Source organism: Melanaphis sacchari, unplaced genomic scaffold, assembly GCF_002803265.2.
Source record: "Melanaphis sacchari strain LSU unplaced genomic scaffold, SCAv2.0 Contig27_pilon_pilon, whole genome shotgun sequence".
In the NCBI taxonomy this organism is placed as follows: Eukaryota; Metazoa; Arthropoda; class Insecta; order Hemiptera; family Aphididae; genus Melanaphis; species Melanaphis sacchari.
The window spans coordinates 3,032,387-3,050,083 of record NW_020271152.1 but is presented as its reverse complement, the minus strand read 5'-3'; the positions used below and the strand labels follow the sequence as shown (position 1 = coordinate 3,050,083).

The 17,697-nt window shown below is 22.6% G+C and overlaps 2 protein-coding genes across 2 annotated transcripts; both read left to right on the top strand.

Annotated features, from left to right (window-relative positions):
* Positions 1-65: 65 nt before the first annotated feature.
* On the top strand, positions 66-9,655 carry LOC112595422 (protein-glutamate O-methyltransferase-like). The gene is made up of 7 exons (XM_025340624.1): positions 66-186; positions 4,811-4,897; positions 5,557-5,662; positions 7,612-7,847; positions 7,949-8,292; positions 8,458-8,691; positions 9,240-9,655. Exons 2-7 carry the CDS (start codon positions 4,815-4,817, stop codon positions 9,584-9,586), a joined length of 1,350 nt encoding a protein of 449 aa, XP_025196409.1. The 5' UTR covers positions 66-186; positions 4,811-4,814; the 3' UTR covers positions 9,587-9,655.
* A 6,586-nt stretch (positions 9,656-16,241) lies between these two features.
* LOC112595528 (ryanodine receptor 2-like) lies at positions 16,242-17,206 on the top strand (the record flags this gene model as incomplete). The annotated part of the gene is made up of 4 exons (XM_025340776.1): positions 16,242-16,272; positions 16,446-16,539; positions 16,619-16,923; positions 17,055-17,206. Coding segments are annotated over exons 1-4 (582 nt in total), but the record flags the coding sequence as incomplete, so codon positions are not given.
* Positions 17,207-17,697: the final 491 nt, after the last annotated feature.

Genomic DNA, 17,697 nt, shown 5'->3' with positions numbered 1-17,697 from the left:
TTTGACGGTACCACTGATAAATAACCGCTCAGGACAAAGTTAAAATCGAATTTTTTTCACAATAGTATAAATAGGTACTGCTTATCGAACTTATAATTGTCGAGAACCAATACTGAAGTATCGTTAGACGAGGACACTTGACATTCAAATTGAATTGCTCTTTCAGACAAAAATTAAACAACATTCGTAAGTACACGTTTGTTTATTAAATTTAAGTGGATTATGTAGTTAGCTGTTAGGTATAATTACCTATACCACGTATACTATTTATTTTAAAAGAAAAAAAATTACCTGTTAAATAAATTTGTTGATTTATAAACTATAAATTTAATACTGATTTATTTATAATGTAAGTTATTTAATTATTTATTTAATTCTTAATATTAAAATATTAATTTAAGTAAATATAATTAAATAAAAGGAATTATAATATTATTATATTTTAACTATAAATTGTTTTAAAAAGTGAAATGATACATTTTTTTTATCCTTTACTTTATTGTTGACCACTTCTCGTTTTATAATTTACTTAAATAAAAATTCACTTAAAACTATCATCATTGGGTGGCTTCTTTTATCAAGTGTCCATGTTTTTATATTATTTTAGCTAATACTCTTTTTGTACCTATTGGCTTTTAGGAACAGATAGTATGTATATCAATAAAAGAAAAAAATAATTTTTAGAATTTTTGTTAAAAAACATAGCTGAGTATCTAATAGGTATAAAATGTATTACATTTTAAATTGATTTTTAAAATTATTTGGAATTTTATCATTTATTCATTACAAAATTAAATATTTAAAATTTTCATTATTAATTTAAAACATTTTTTGTCATTAGCTTGAGTAAAAAAAAATTGATTTATATTCTATAGAACCTTCTACTAGAAGCACTGTTTAAGCTCATACTTTATTTTTTTGGTCCAAGAAATTTTAAAAGTTGAATTAGATATCAATAAATTAGATCAATATTGATATTCTAGTATTTAATATATATATATATAATATGCTATACGGAACTATGCATTATAAAATTCGTCATTGGCTCACGATATATTGGATTTTATTTGTATTTATGATCAATATGCTGAGTCTCATTTGTCAATAAAAAGTTGGGAATTATCCAAAATTATTTAAATAAAAACCGACATTTTGTAGTAAAATATTCTACTCATATAACGGTTTAACTTTGATAATGTTAAAATAAGATATGTGTAGGCAGTTTATTTGAAATATTTTATTTTTATAAGTTATAACATTTGGGTTCGTAAGAGGGCTATGTTATAATTGTATATTTTTTTTCTGTTTTACTAACATATAATATATCAAAATATACGTTCATTCGGTTAAATTTTTTGTTATTAACTAATTATCATAGTGAATTTGCCTATTATTAAATTTAAAGGCAAGAACACTAATTATGTTCTTTTGTTAATTAATTATTAGTAGGTACATATTTTTGGATATTAATATTTTATATATTTTATTATTTAAGCTAACAACACAAAATTAGAACTGAAAAATAAGTTTTAGAAATAGTATTAATAATGGTATGTTATGAGTTAATAAGATGGAGATGTCAATACGCCATTTTTTATTTTGAGTATTATTGAGTAATGGCACTATAAATAAATTCGTTAACTTGAAGCTCTGAATAAAATTTTTTAGTAATGTTCTATTTAGTTAATTAGGTACCTACCTATTTATAATAGGTACGTTTGTATTTTACATATCGTACCTATCATACTTTGGCTTAAAATTTACCATAAACTAAGTTCTTAAAAATTTGTAAAATGTGATGCCACAGTTTGATTATAGGTACCTAATTTAATTATTTTTTCAAGTTCTACAAGAAATATAAAATTTTTTTATCGTAGTTTTTCTACTTTTAGAATCAATATTTTAAAAATATATGGTTACATAAAGTAGGAATATAATCTATAACACAGGTAGTAATAATAGTAAATAAGTTATCTATTAATTTTATTTTGTGTAATAATAAAATTGCAAAATGAGTTAGATATTTTATTAATTTTAAGGGTTTATTAATTACTTAACATATTATTTAATTTTTTACTTAGGTAGATAAGAATTACTTATTTAGAAAAAATATATTGATAAGAGTAATAATTAATAATTTATTAAAATAATTTCATTAAGTTTGTTAAATAATATAGGTATGTAAATTATTTTTAGTTATTTGATGATTTAGAATAAATTTATATAAAAAGACATTAGATTTGAATAGCTCATTTGGGTTTTGTATTCAGTATCTACTAGTGTTAAAGCTTCTCACACCGTTAAAACCATTTATTTTGGTGTAGGTAGGTAGGTACCCATTACGTTATGTTTTTTCGTATTAACAGTAGGTACACTTCGGAAGATTAAAATAATATAATTTACAAAATAATCAGATTAATCATGAACTGTGAACATTAGATACTTATTGAAGAGTAGTTATATTAGGTACCAAAACATTTACGTGAACTATGAACTCGTATAATAATAATAATTTCAGTATTCACAAGTAGTAATTATCATTAAAACAAAAAAGTAAACACATAGTTTATACACATTATAACAATATCATTGAAGTTCACTTGTTTACTAATTATAACCTGAAGTACTCCATACAATCTTTCAATCACGAATTAAAGTAATGTATTAATTTAGAATAATTGTTTAGATTATACTTTAAATGTGTATATTATTTGTACAATTAAAATAGTATTAGCTGTAATATAAAACTGAAAGTATATTCTTCGCCTGACTCGTAATTTGTAAGATATCAATTTGATAAGGTTTTAAGTTTTAACTTATAACTGATATTTTATTATAGGTTAAAGTTCATTTACTTATTAACTGTTTTTAGTTTGTTTAAATATTATTATAATTTATAACTTAGTAGGAATACGTTCACATGAATATGTATAAGTATGTTTGTATCTACATTGTTTTTGAAAATCACTTCACCTGAATAAGAATTGTAGAGGCTATTCATAGACTCGCAATAGATCATATTTAACTATTTAAGAAACTAAATCTGTACACAATACATTTTTTCTGTAGTAGCATTTTAATTTTTCTGATATTATAGAGAAGTTTCTCTGTTGTATAGTATTATTTGAGTGTACCTACCTTGTACATTTTCATTGAGTAGGTTACTGAAATGGATGTGTAAATTTTAACCCACTATTTTTAAGGATATTTTATTATTTATTTTTCTATTAGTATGTTAAACTTATTTTTGTCAAAACATAACTTTTATTTTTTATTATTATTCCTAAGTTATAACTTATAAGGAAATATTATGCAATACCGTAGAACGATGTGAATAAGTTTGTGGTTTAAATAGCTTATCAATAGTCTAAATACCTATATTGAAAATTTCATCGTATATTTTACTGTTTAAAAAAAATATATATTTCATTTAATATTACTATTCAGTATCAAGAGTATAGTTTTTTATTGAAAATAAAAATACGATTCAAATTGAACCAATGTTATTATTACGAATCACAATATTTTAATCATTGTAGAATACTTCAATTATAACTAACATTTATATAACTAGGAAGCTTTATAAAAATACTATTTCATTAGTTTCGTTTTTATTTGGAGAGATAAATGTATTGGTTTAAAATGATGATTTTAAGTTAACTTTTGAAATGTTGACTTTGTTCAATGTTTCTTGATATATTTCTCAATTAAAAAGCTTATACAAGGTTCTTTTTATGTTTTCTTTTAGTAATTAAAAGATATTGAAAATACATTTGTATAATGAATATTTGCAGATAGTTATAAGTTATAAACTTAAAAAAAATTGGATATTTTATTTTTTGTTTTATGGTATTTCAAAAAATATTTATTGTAATATTTAGAAATATTCTATTATTTCTCTTATTATTTTTTATAATTCTATATGATACCTATACCTAATGAATTTTTCAAAATATACTAATTTTAAGCTTTTTATATTATATATGAATTGTTGGTTTGAATTTATATAAGTTTTATGAAATGTTTTTGTCAACAATAAATTATTACCTAGTTAAAATTACTAAATTAACAAAATAGTAAACACAAATAAAAATATGATACAAGATAGTTTATCTACCTAGTTGGTATCCTCTGTAAAAGATCCTAATCTATTTCCGGATCTAGTGCAAAATCCGTTTATGGTAAAGAATGGGAAGAAGACGAGTATCATAAAAATTGCTGATTTTAAATACGATATCTGCTGATTTCACAAAAAATTGCTGAGTTATTATGTAGTGTAATTGTTTAAAAACACAACTTACAAAAAGTGGATCACATTAGTCATTTTTACCATACATTCTGCGTTGAATTACCTACTTAATTTATCATAAGCTACTCTAGTGAACTTAAATTAAAGCAATAGTGAATTATACAATTTGAAAATAACTTTTTGGTATAAATTAAATTCATGGTAATATTATGTTAAAGTTTTGTTAAAATAATAGTACGCGTAGGTAGTAAAAAAAAAGGAAATGAAATGTCAATGCAATTTTACTTAGCTAAGAATCTTCTTTTTGTTAACAGAATAATTAATTATTCATTAAAGTTGTTTATTTAATGATTAGGGGAATTTCAAATCTATTAGAAGCTCATAAACTATTTTTTTTCATCAAAGAAAACATTAAAAAAAAAGATAAAAATAATTTATATACATTTTATATAATTTACTTTATAGAATAATATCATTTTTTAAACGATTGTTCAATAATATTTATTAATACAGCTAATAATTGTAAAAGGTATTATAAACATTTAAGAATATTATTTGCAGTACCATGACGATTGAAAGTAAATTGTTTGATCTGTGTATTGATGAAAGTCCACCAAGGAATGAACCATTAGTAGCCAAGTTTAAGAGGTATTTATATTTATATTTTTTAATTTGTTTTTTTTAAGTTACTATCTAATTTTAATAATTAATATCTAGTGCTAGGATTTTAATGACCCAAAAAAACCTAAAAAATGATCAAAAAAAAAAAAAAAAAATGACCTCATAAAATATTCGAAAAAAAATAATTATATGGATAAATTAATAAATAATAATTTATATTTTTAAGTATACAAATAAATTAATCTATAATGGCCAGCGTCATTTGTTCTAAAATTAATATATTTTAAATAAAATAATATTGTAAAAATAAAAATTTAAATTTAAATTAGACTTAAATTTAATAATAAATTGATAACACGTAATCGAATGTTATTATCGGTTATTATTTAGTTAGTCCAACGAGTATATTTTATATTATACAAACGATTGGTATTTTGAAATATTAAATATTTTTAGAAAATATGTTCACGATTTTATTTTAATGTTGTATCTTTATGTTTGTACAATAATCTATAAGGACCATTTAATAAATATATTTAAAAATGTAAAAAAATGCGAAATAAAAACTATATATTTGAACTCGTAGATGACCAAATCATATTTTGTGCTTGAAAAGATATATCCTGTAAATCCTAAAAAAAAAAAATTCAAAATCCATATTATCCTAGCCTTATTAATGTCTATAGGAGTTTTGCTTTTCCAGTACTATCGAAACTAAGTCCATTTAACATATCCAAAACTGGTAGTTATTTGTCAGCAAATAAGAATGTTATTTTACAAAAATATGGAGCGGTAAGTACCTATTTTTTTTTAAAATAGTTATTAAGTAGATACAATTTGTTACAATAATAAAATATGATGAATATATTACTTGTAATTTTCGCTTTATTTTCATAGGTATTACATTTATATTCAATATATTCATATTTTATTTATTTACTTAGTTTAATTCAAACAGATTATGATTAATAGATTAAGGTTAAATTATTTTTTAGTTACCTATACCTAAATGAATATTATATACGTATAGAGTAGGATGTTTAGGTATATCATTTTATTAATAGGTTTATTATTGATGACTGATGAATATATTTTTATTTTGTTTACGAAATTCATATTAATTTTTAATATAATTGTATTGTATTAACAGATACTTCGTGTATATTATAATATAATATACCGATACTGTATAATGTAAAATGCACATCAAAGTTAATAATTATTGCGGTTTTAAATTATGATACTACTCTGATGAGCTAATATTGATTAAAGTGTGATTATTAAGATTGTTAAAAATTATAATTTATCACTTGCTTGTAGAGTTTAGACTAGTATAAATTGAAAGTATTAAGTGACTACTAATTAAATAACAAAAATAAAGATAATTATTATAAATATTTATTACTATATTAGTAAAAACCATTTCAAACCTTGACCTGAATAGTGAATTATTGTTATGATATTAAAAATGAAATTATTAATTTTTATACTCATTTATTAGTTCTTATACTTATATATAATTGTCGAAATCTATGTTGGTATGTTGAATATCATTCTATATTTTTTTTCATACATTAAAAGTTTATATATATATCTATTTATTTAATATATTGGAGAAAGTTTTTAGCCATTCATCAAATAAGATTTCTTTTAATCATGTTAATAATTAAAATCTGTTGTATTTACAATAAAATTATAAAAATATATTCATAGCAATAATAATTTTGTACACTACATTTTCTTCACTTAATAATGATGTTTTTTGTGTACTGCCAATATTTATAAGAATAGTAATAATTTATATTTTTTTCTATTAATTTTTAAAGTATTAAAAAAAAAAAACTATAGACAAAAATGATTCTAGTGACCACAGTATTTAATTCAGTTTTGAAACGAATACAATATTTTTGTATACAAAAATTAATTTATAAAAAAATTAGTATTTTTTGTACAGAAATTATACATTTGGAATTGGATTAAAATTATAAAAAAATGATCAATAAACAATGACATATTGTATAAGTTTAGGTATATATTTGTAGTTGCAAGGTATGAAGTATATAAAAATATGTGTATATTCTTTGTACATATTTGGTTACTGATTACTACTATGTACCTATTATATCTACGTAATTAACCTATACTTGTACAAGGATATTTTTTTAGAATAGAAACAATATTGTTCTAGTCAACATTGAAATATCAATACCTCTTTTCAAGCTCAAATTTCTACCTTAATTACATTATGTTTAAATTGAGTCAATTCTGTTAACAATTATAGTATATTGTGTACTTTTTAGTTATATTTTTAATTTTTAAAACTTCAATTCTTAATTCATATACTTTAACATATTATGAATACTCAATAACACAAATTTATATTTTTAAATATATTCTAATTTTCTTTAGCAATTATCGTGTTCACTGCATTTAAAAATATAATATAACTTATTAAGTTATAAGTGTATAGAAATTTACAATAATTTTTCTCTTTAAAAACCTTGTTATTCTTGTAATGCTTACTTATATATTTTTTTATTTGATTACATTTATTTTATACTTAATACATTTTATTTTTGGTATTAATTATAATATAATATGATGTAAAATAAAACGTATAGTATTATCTGTATCTTAACTATTGTATATCATAGTGTTTTATATTTTATTGTAAGTATTTTTTTGGCCTATTATTTTATGGAGTAAATGTATATAATGCTTAATATATGACGTAATTCTAGGAAGCTGAAAATGACATTGTATCAATTTTGGAAAAATTGGATACTTTAATAGCAGATATTTCAAATAATAAGCCATTTAGAGAATTGAACTCTGATAATATTGACGTTAAAATTTGGAATAAAGTTCTTGATGATTTTTCGGATCAAGATGGAAATCGTCCAACTTGGTTGTATACAAACTGGTTGTATAGTGAATGTTATATACATCGTCGTATATTTGAAGCATTTGAAACTAGGTTAGTGGTTGTTTTTATAATACTTTCATAAAATTATTTTAGATTTATTCTCATTAATATTACATTTATACGTAATTATGTAATTATTTTACACATTTTAGTACATTATTAAAAAACTATGATCCATTTTTTGAACAAAAAATGAATGCTTTAATACATTGTGAAGATGCTATGGATATTTTGGGAAAATTCTTAATCAAATATTTCAATAAAAACGATGTTCTGTTGAAAAATCTTCGAGAAGATATACCAAAAATCATCAAGTGTGCTTTGTGGGGAAACCGTTGCGATCTTTCACAAACTGGTGGTGATGCTATTGCACAAACTGAGAGCCCATTAGATTTGGTTAATTCATTACAACCACTTATGCTTACTGACGAATCATCTAAAATAGTTGATTTTTTACTTACTTCACTCAACGAATCTAATGACAATAAAATTTTAGGTATTTGATATTAGCATGTTTTTAATAAACCTATGGCTTATATTAATAAGATTTCTAAATATTTTTACATAAATATATATTATCAATATGTGTTATTTTTAAACGCGTTTTGACAAAATGTTTATACTTATCTAAATATATTATATAAATATAATTTATTTTCAGATATTATACTGGACAATGCGGGCTATGAACTTTTCACAGACTTATGTTTAGCTGATTATTTGATAACATACAGACTTGTAAACACTGTACGGTTTCATGGAAAAGCTATACCATGGTTTGTATCTGATGTAACTATTCAAGATTTTACAGCTACTATTAATTATACAGCTCAAAAATCTAAAAGTGAAACATTAAAAGAATTAGGCAAACGATGGGAAGCCTATTTTAAATCAGGTACCTATGTGAATTTAATATTATCAAATAATTTATAGTATATATATATATAAAAAAAAACAGAATTAAAATTATACGATTTAAAATATTTTAATAATTAAAAGTAAATACGTAAAAATGTTGAATTTTTGTTATTAAACAAGTTCATGTTCAGATTTTATTCACCAATAAAAGTCGAATAACAAATATTTTGTTTTTATATGCCTGTGCTAAATACAAGCAAACGATAAATTTTTATCATGGATTAAATATAAAAATAGATTTATAAGATCTAGAAATCTGTAATACTGGAAAATTTTCTGATTTAAATAATATAATTACATTATGTTTATTCAGCTGTATAATATATTACAATATTTGTGCCGGGTCATATAAATAATCATTAAACATTTGACGAAATAAAGCTGATGGTTTTTTTTAAACATGATTTAATGGCCCACGATCAGTTTATTAAATTCGACTAATTCGGCAATAGAATAATATTATTGTATTTAGCGATTTAATAACTTTATGGCAATAAAAAAATTTCTATGTTATTATTGTTATAGGTCAATGGATATTTGAAAGTGAACAATTTTGGACCTTGCCATTCAATTTTGGTCAAATGAAGTCATTAGATAATGATTTATACTCTAAACTTTCGCAGTCATTTTTAATTATATTTAAAGGAGATCTTAACTACAGAAAATTAGTTGGTGATGTATTTTGGGAGCCTACTGTACCTTTTTCTCAGGCAGTAGGAAGTTTTAAACCTTCTAAATTACTAGCATTAAGAACATTGAAATCGGACATCACTTGCGGCTTACCAGAAGGCTTAGCAGAAGATATATCAAAAAATGATCCGGATTGGTTAAAAATCGGAAAATATGCTGTTATTCATGTAGATGGTTTTTAAAATGTATTATTATCTATATCGTGATTAGAAAACATTTTTTTTTTTTAATTTAAATTCAATAGAAAATTATTGCAATCAAGAATTTAAACATGTAATCATAAATTCTTGAATATTAATTAATTATTATACTAATTGCACATTTTATCGTGAATATAATATATATATATATAATATATATATATATATATATATATTAGCTTTAGTAATTATTAGATTTTATTCACTTATTAGATGTTAAATCATATGTTTATGAATTATAGATAAGTGAATATAAATAGCAACTAGGTATTGATGTTTGTCTTAAAATTATATTTTAAGTTAAATATATACCTATTTATATATCTCGTGTATTTGTAAATGTAATAAATGTAGTCAAATTTAGAAATATTTTTGATTTTTGATTTATTTAGTATCACAATTACATCACACAGATTTATAAAAAAGTTTATGTTTTAATAACAATCAATGCCCAATGGCGTAAGCCAGGATTTTAGAGAATACGGGATCCGGGCCAATAGGGCATTTCATTTGGTTAAATAGTTTAAAACATTAATTGTTCTAATCTACAGCAATTTTAAAATGTTATTTTTAATTGAAAAATTTAGTTATTTTATTTATATTATTTGTAAACACAGTTACATTTTCAAAATATCTAGACTAATGATAAGCTATTTTTATCACAGACCTATTTACGTTACCTAAATTTACTTATAAGATTTTTTTTGAACTTAACTAATAAACACATACATTAATATGACCTATATCGTATATATATATATATATTAAATAATGAATTTTTATTCAGCAGTTTTGAAATTATTTACATAATATTAATACTTTAAGGTTATACTGCAACGTCTATCATTAAGGATGTTTTCTTGTTTTAAAAGACAAGAGTTTCGAAAAAAAAAAAAATAAGTGAACAGTATTAGTAAAGATACATAACAGTAATAGTTATGATAACAAAAATAATAATTTTAATATTAATAGTGTGCTAATAGTTCTTACTAAGAGAACAAGAAAGATAATTATATAATCGTTAGTAATTGTATAGTTAACCTAAGGATTTATTTCATTTGCTAATAACCATCTCTTCATTGATAATTTAAAAGTACAAAAATATGTTTAACAATTTTTTTATAGTAACGGGAATCTTATCATATAATTTTAGTCATATATAATCCAATATATACGTATACTTTGAGTTTATTCTATAACTAAGTAGTTTCATGTTTGATTTTGATAAGGCTTTTATGGTTTATTACTCTACACGTCGAGAGTATAAACATAGAAGATGTAAATGTATTGTTATGATTTAAGTACAGTATGTCTTAGGGTCGGATTGGCGTTAAAATTCCCAGTCTGCGATCTGATTGAAGGCTCTTAGGTTATACTAAAAATTATTTGCTCTGCTCTCTACTTCTCCATTGTTTATATTTAAATAAAATAACAATTAAATAAAATGAAAAATAAACACACATATTATAATAATAAAAATTTTAAATAAAAGTTTAATGCTTTATACTTGTACACGCCATACTAAATAATACATATGTGACCAACAACCACATGCCATTAACTCATATACTATAAAATTGTTTATAAATAAAATTTAACATGTAAAGTAATCAAATTACTGTGTAATTAATATTATTGGACCGTTCTAATGAACTTTAAAATAACATTTTGAAAGTTCATTAAAATTCTTTTTAATAATATCAATTATACTTTTTTTTATCAATTTCGAAATTTCTTTCAATATTCATTTAATCAAGAGTCTAATAAAAATGTAGATGATTGTTGTACTAAGGCAAAATAGAAATTCTGCATTCACACAGAATTCAGATGAATCTATCATATTCAAGTTAAATATATGCCTTACATAATGCGTGTACATTATGTAATGTATACATGTATATAGAAATAATGGATTCTTGTCTTTTAATTTTTCTTTTAGATAATTGTATGAGCCTTCCAAGTTGGCTGCTCCATCGAATGAGAAATCTATAATTTTAGGAATATTTTAAGTTAATTTATAAAATTCACTTGAAATTAAATCATATAAATCTTTTCCGTTGGTCATAACCTATTATCAACTTAAAAAGTTTCTCATAAACTTCTTTATCTAAAATATATCTAACACGGATAGAAAGTTGGTTTAAAGCAGAATTTACCATAACACTTACTACTCAACGCGTCTTAAGTTTGTTTTATATCATTTATTACTTTATTTTGTATTATTTAACCAATAACTAAAATTAGTTTGTTTATAAAAGTTAAAAAAGTAACTAATGAATCCCTTCCATGATCATGAACTTTACTTAATTTTAAAATATGAACATGAAGTTTGGGAGCCCAAACTAGCCGGAAACTCAGTCCCCGATCGTGGACTTGCGGTCCGGGCCAGTACGACTCTGATGTCCAAAGGCATGGTATAAGTATTTATGAATTATAACTAATGATTTAAATAGAGAGTAACATATATTACTACTACTTAATATAAATATAACTGTGAGTTACAGCTAATAATCAGATTATTCATAAATACCACTACAATAATGTGATATGATTTTACTATTACAAACATCAAACACATATAGCCAGATCCAATATGCACTCCTCACCTCTTTTTAATACATAATTTATATTAATGTTATTTCAAGATATTGATTTTTTCAAGTAAAATTTCATAAATCTTTGAAATAATTTGTAACTTCCTGTAGGTGACCTATTATTTGAGATGATATAAAAAATAAAACTCAACAGCAGTTTAGGGTGTAGTTTTTAAAATTGTTGATTAGATTTAAAAATGTAAAATTTTAAATGTCAAAAAAATTATAAGTATATTTGAATTTATTATTTACTCATAAATAATTGTGAATATATGGTATGTATTAAGAAGAGATTATAACTTATACTAATTAACCATAGTATTTTATATCTGCCTCAGAGTCCACCATCTACAAAGAATATAGTGACATCTACTCGTATATACGTAGAACGTATAACCTTCTTTTGAGAATTGATAACACGTCGGGTGTCTGGTAAATTCGCCTTTACCAGCTAATTAGTATAATCACGGTAAGATATTTTAAGTGAAATTTTAAATAATTAATCTAAGCATAGAAAATCTTATGATTGAGTTACTAATATGTCAGGCATAGCAATATTTATTTTTTTTATTAAAACATTGGTTTTCTAATACCTTAGTCCTTCACCTAATTAATATGATATACACCTATTTAATAATAAATAATAAAAAATATTATGGGTTAACGTTATCAGTAAAGCTAAAACTATTTTAACTATACGATATGGTATATTAATGGTATTTTATACCATGATAAATATTTAATATTAAATAATATATAAATTATTATTTTTAATTTAATTAATTATTGACAGTTCGTTTAGTTTTGATCTAATTATTAATAAGTATGTAATATAAATTATATACAAAATAGTAAGTTATGAATCATTACGAATAGCATATGTTATTATTTTATATCTATAAATTGTATTGTTGTTACCTATGACCTATGAAAAAAAAAATAATAATATTATTTTAGATAGATACATATATTATTATAGCTGTACTAGCTTATAGTTTTTAAGTTTGATTATACCATATTTTTTGTAAGCAAATATATATAAACATTGGATATTGTGATATTGTTTTTGACGTAAATATCAACTGCATAAATGCGACTTTTGTTTATAGTTTACATTGATTTTATGAGTTAATTAAGCCTTTTTTTTTTTCTAAATTAATAACGCCATTTAGAACTGAAATCATATTAAATATAGTGTTGAGCTGAGTTTAATGGTATAGTATAGGAAAAACTTGACAAAACCTGAGCAGATTACACATATTTGATAAAACAAATTTTAAGATAATTAGGTACTTGTAAAATATAAAAAATGCTGTAACAAGTTGTACTTATCTAACTAATTATAATAATACCTATTCATTAGTTAAGAGTTATTAAATATTGACAAAATAATTAATCTGAATTAAACACTAATATTCTCCCTTAAAAACTATAATAATTTTGTATCATGAGTATTAAGTATGCATATATAATATTATTTTGTTGATTTCACAATAATATAAGAAGCTTATTTAAAATTCAACTAACCATATATTTTGATTTCGTCCATGTGTTTATTATTGAGTTTAAGTTATATTAAAATTGTCAAATTTTTAATACCATTTTGCTCAAACTATTTATAATATTTATGTATACAGTCAACTAACTGAAGTTAGGCATCTGCGTATACTAAAGATGTTTGATTCACGCGGAAACATTTAAAATTTTATATATAGTGGATTCCGTTTAATATGGGCACATTGGGACCAACCCTATTTGCCTACATTAAGCGATTGCCTATAAAAACCGAAATTAGTTTAAAAAAAAAAAAAATAAAAAAAATTTGATATCAAAAAAAGTTTTTATTTTGCGCACGTGAATCATACAATTGAAAAAAAATGTTAAATTACTACATTAATTAAACTAAATATAACATACTAAATAAAATTACTTTTTGGATGTGGTAGGTATACAAAAATTGTAATTGCTTATTGTCTAAGCTGTTTAGTGTGGATTTGGTTTACAAAAGTGGCACACGCTTCAAACTTATCAGATGGACTATCCTTGTTACCCTCTTGTGTATATTCTAACACTATGGTAAAATAAAAATAGCCAATATACACCAAACCGAGTGTCTATATTATGTGATTTTTTTTTAAACTTGTTGGTATATATTGGAATTGGGACTAGACCATTTTGCCCATATAAGCGGATGTCCATATTAACCGGTGCCCATATTTGGCGGAATTTACTGTATTTTTATATAGCTTGATATTAAGTTTTTTGTTTATATTTTCTAAAATGTACAATAAAAAAAAAAAAAAAAAAAATGAGGAAATAATTTTAGACCTTAATATTCTAGAACTTTCATCGGATGTCATTGGTGTTAGCAAGACATAACACCGCAATAAAAGTATATTTGTGACTCATGCTTATCGTTATTGATACATAAGTACTATCTACATAATAAGTATATTATTATGAATTATGATTACATCATAGTATAGAATACATAATTAATATTTTATCGATAGCAATGTTTATAATAAGGTATAATTTAATCCTTTGTTTATCTATATAATGGCTTTACCGTTCAGTATTATTCGCCGTCGACTCTTTCACGAATAGCCTAGAACATTCTACATTCTACATCTAAAAATATGATAGGTATTATATTATTCGGAGTAATAGGTATACATAGGGTGATACATTTAACATTAGAAAATCATTATTTAAAAAATTGTTAATATTATTGAAAATGTTTTTTTTTCATAATTTAAATTTTAAGTCATTAAAAACAATATTTTTCTAAATAAGATGTATTAATTGTTTATACCTATTAAAATTTTTAAAAATGTTTATGCCTATATGCGTTTTTATTTTTTGATTCAAAACAAAAAATTTTAAAAGTACTTCATTATATAAAAATAGAATTTTGGGCAATTAGTTTATGGGATTTAGATCGGAGGAGTGGTGAGGTATCGGATCTACGAAAAATGTTGGTCTATTACAGCCATCTATGCTTTAAATACTAACTTATGATAAATAAACTACTTGTCCAAAATATAATTTTGATAATCGAAATACTTTGAGTAATATTTTGCTTCAAAGTATATAATTTAAAAATGTATTTTGTCATTGACAAAAGTAAAAAAAAATTTAAAAAAATAGTAAAACTGTAATTTTTTCCTAAAAATGTTTAAAATTATATAGAATAATGAAATATTTTCGAAAACGTTAGTGTTTTTTGAAATAATGAGTGTTTTATGTTAAATTGATTACTCCGTATATGTTGTAAAACCCTAACATTTATAATAAATACAAGCCAACGGCGGATGAAGAAGAAACAAATCTAGATAAACTCATACCGTTTTTTTATAATTTAGTAGGTATATTTTAAACGTATTATGTAATGTAATATTAAATTGATCAGTATATCAATAAATCATCACTATGTTGTAGTATTGTGTACAAATCACATTTACTAGTTTTCATAAAATACAAAATGAAATTTTTCCACGAAATAAAAACGTAAGTACATTATAATATCATAAGTGCACTATTGTACGTTTTAATTTAAGAAAATAAGAATCCGAGGGTCACTTGTTGTTGTATAATAGACGGCAAATATATATCGAACACTTATGTTTAATCCCGTAATCCTTTGTACAATTTTCAGTCACCTTTTATATTAATTTAGTATCTATAAATGTTTAAATTTTTTTCAGAATCAGTAACAATGTGTATAGTATAAAATTCTAAAAAATGTTCAGTCTTAACATGTAAATATTATGAGCAATATACATTGTTGTATTTGTGTAGTGTAAACTAATAACTATAATTATAGTTTTTATGTAATAGGCATGATGTAGATTGATTTTATCATTGTTACAGACTTAATATCAATAAAAAAACACACTTGAATATTTTTTCTGGCTAATTAATTATTGAAAAAAATAAATATATCGTTTGAATTGTCATGGAATACGTAGTGGTATTAATTCAATGAATCATTAATTTCATAATAGTTGTTTAAAATAAATTAATAACAAAATAAAATACTAATGGAGAACTCAAATATTGACCATATTGATGGTAAAAATCATTGTTTGATTCGTTTAAGTATCCTATAATTTCGTACCTATTGAAACAATATTTATTTTCAAATATCTTATAACTTTGTTGTAGTTTAAGTTGAAATATATGATGATAGTTGACATTTAATTTGTTTAATTTAAATATATTGTTTTTAAAATTAATTTGTCTAGTAAACACTGTAGTTGAAGAAGTAACTAAAATATTTGGAAAAGCTGGTAAAAACAAATTAAAATCATTAGTGAAGAATGAAAAAGTCTATTCAGAGTAAAGTGTTAAAATATTTATTTTTTAATGTGATGTGTCTTATCTAAACTTTAAAGGAGAATATTTATTATTATTAAAGCATAGAGAAATTGAAAGATGATATGGAAATATTAACTGATAAATCAGAATTTGATGAACTTTTAAATGTAGAAAAGACATATTTTGAAAATGTTGAATCTTTTAATTCGAGTCATTTAAATGGAGACATGATGGTCACGGAATTTAGTACAATGTATTCAAGGAGTAATTTGGCAACTGTGAAGTCAATCCACAGTATAAAAAATGATGTCATCTATCAATACGAAGTACAACTAAATTCTAATGGACCAATGCGTATAGGATGGGCTACTCAAAAGTGTACGTTTACTGATGATCAGGGAGTAGGTATTTGATATTTTTTCATGAAATATAATATATTAATCTATTAAAAAGTTATAATAGATATTGGATTATTGATAACAATTTATCATAATATAAAATAATATAATTTATTTATCTATGTTTATTATTTTTAGGAGAAACAGAAAATTCTTATGGTTTTGATGGTTATCGTTTAGAAAAGTGGAATACGTCTAATGCGCGCACATACGGTCGAAAATGGAGAGTAGGAAATATAATTGGTTGCACTATTGATTTGAAAAAAAATTCTATAGAGTTTTTCAAGTATTATAATAATCATTTTACTGAATAAGTACAATATTATAGGTAAATTAAATAGGTGTTAAAATAATAAAGAAATACACAGGATCATTTAAATTTTAAAGAGGAAAAAGTTGTAGATAATAAACACTATAGTTTATTTTTTTCATGATAAAGTAATTTTTTTTTTTTATCAAGTTTGTATAAGAATTGTACTTTAGAAAGACGTTAAAAATCAAAAAATTGATACTCCTTTGGTGTTATTTAGTTTGTATACATTTTTTTTACATAAACTACGAATAATAATTTAAGATTTAAAACAATGTTAATAATGTTTATCTTTATATACGGCCATACAAGTTTAAACAACTTTTAATAATGATGCATTTATTCAAACCATGATTTTTAAATTTTGAAGTATATCTATACTTCTTTAAGTAAATCTAAATAATTATAAAAAATAACTAGTTGAACAAATTACGCTAAAAAATTAGAATGTATTGAAATAGGACTGCACAT

Excerpts from the sequence above, each read along its gene's own strand:
- LOC112595422 (XM_025340624.1), top strand. The coding sequence starts at position 4,815 with ATGACGATTGAAAGTAAATTGTTTGATCTGTGTATTGATGAAAGTCCA. Across the intron at positions 4,898-5,556 it reads TTAGTAGCCAAGTTTAAGAG|GAGTTTTGCTTTTCCAGTAC; the intron begins GTATTTATATTT and ends TAATGTCTATAG. Across the intron at positions 5,663-7,611 it reads TTTTACAAAAATATGGAGCG|GAAGCTGAAAATGACATTGT; the intron begins GTAAGTACCTAT and ends ACGTAATTCTAG.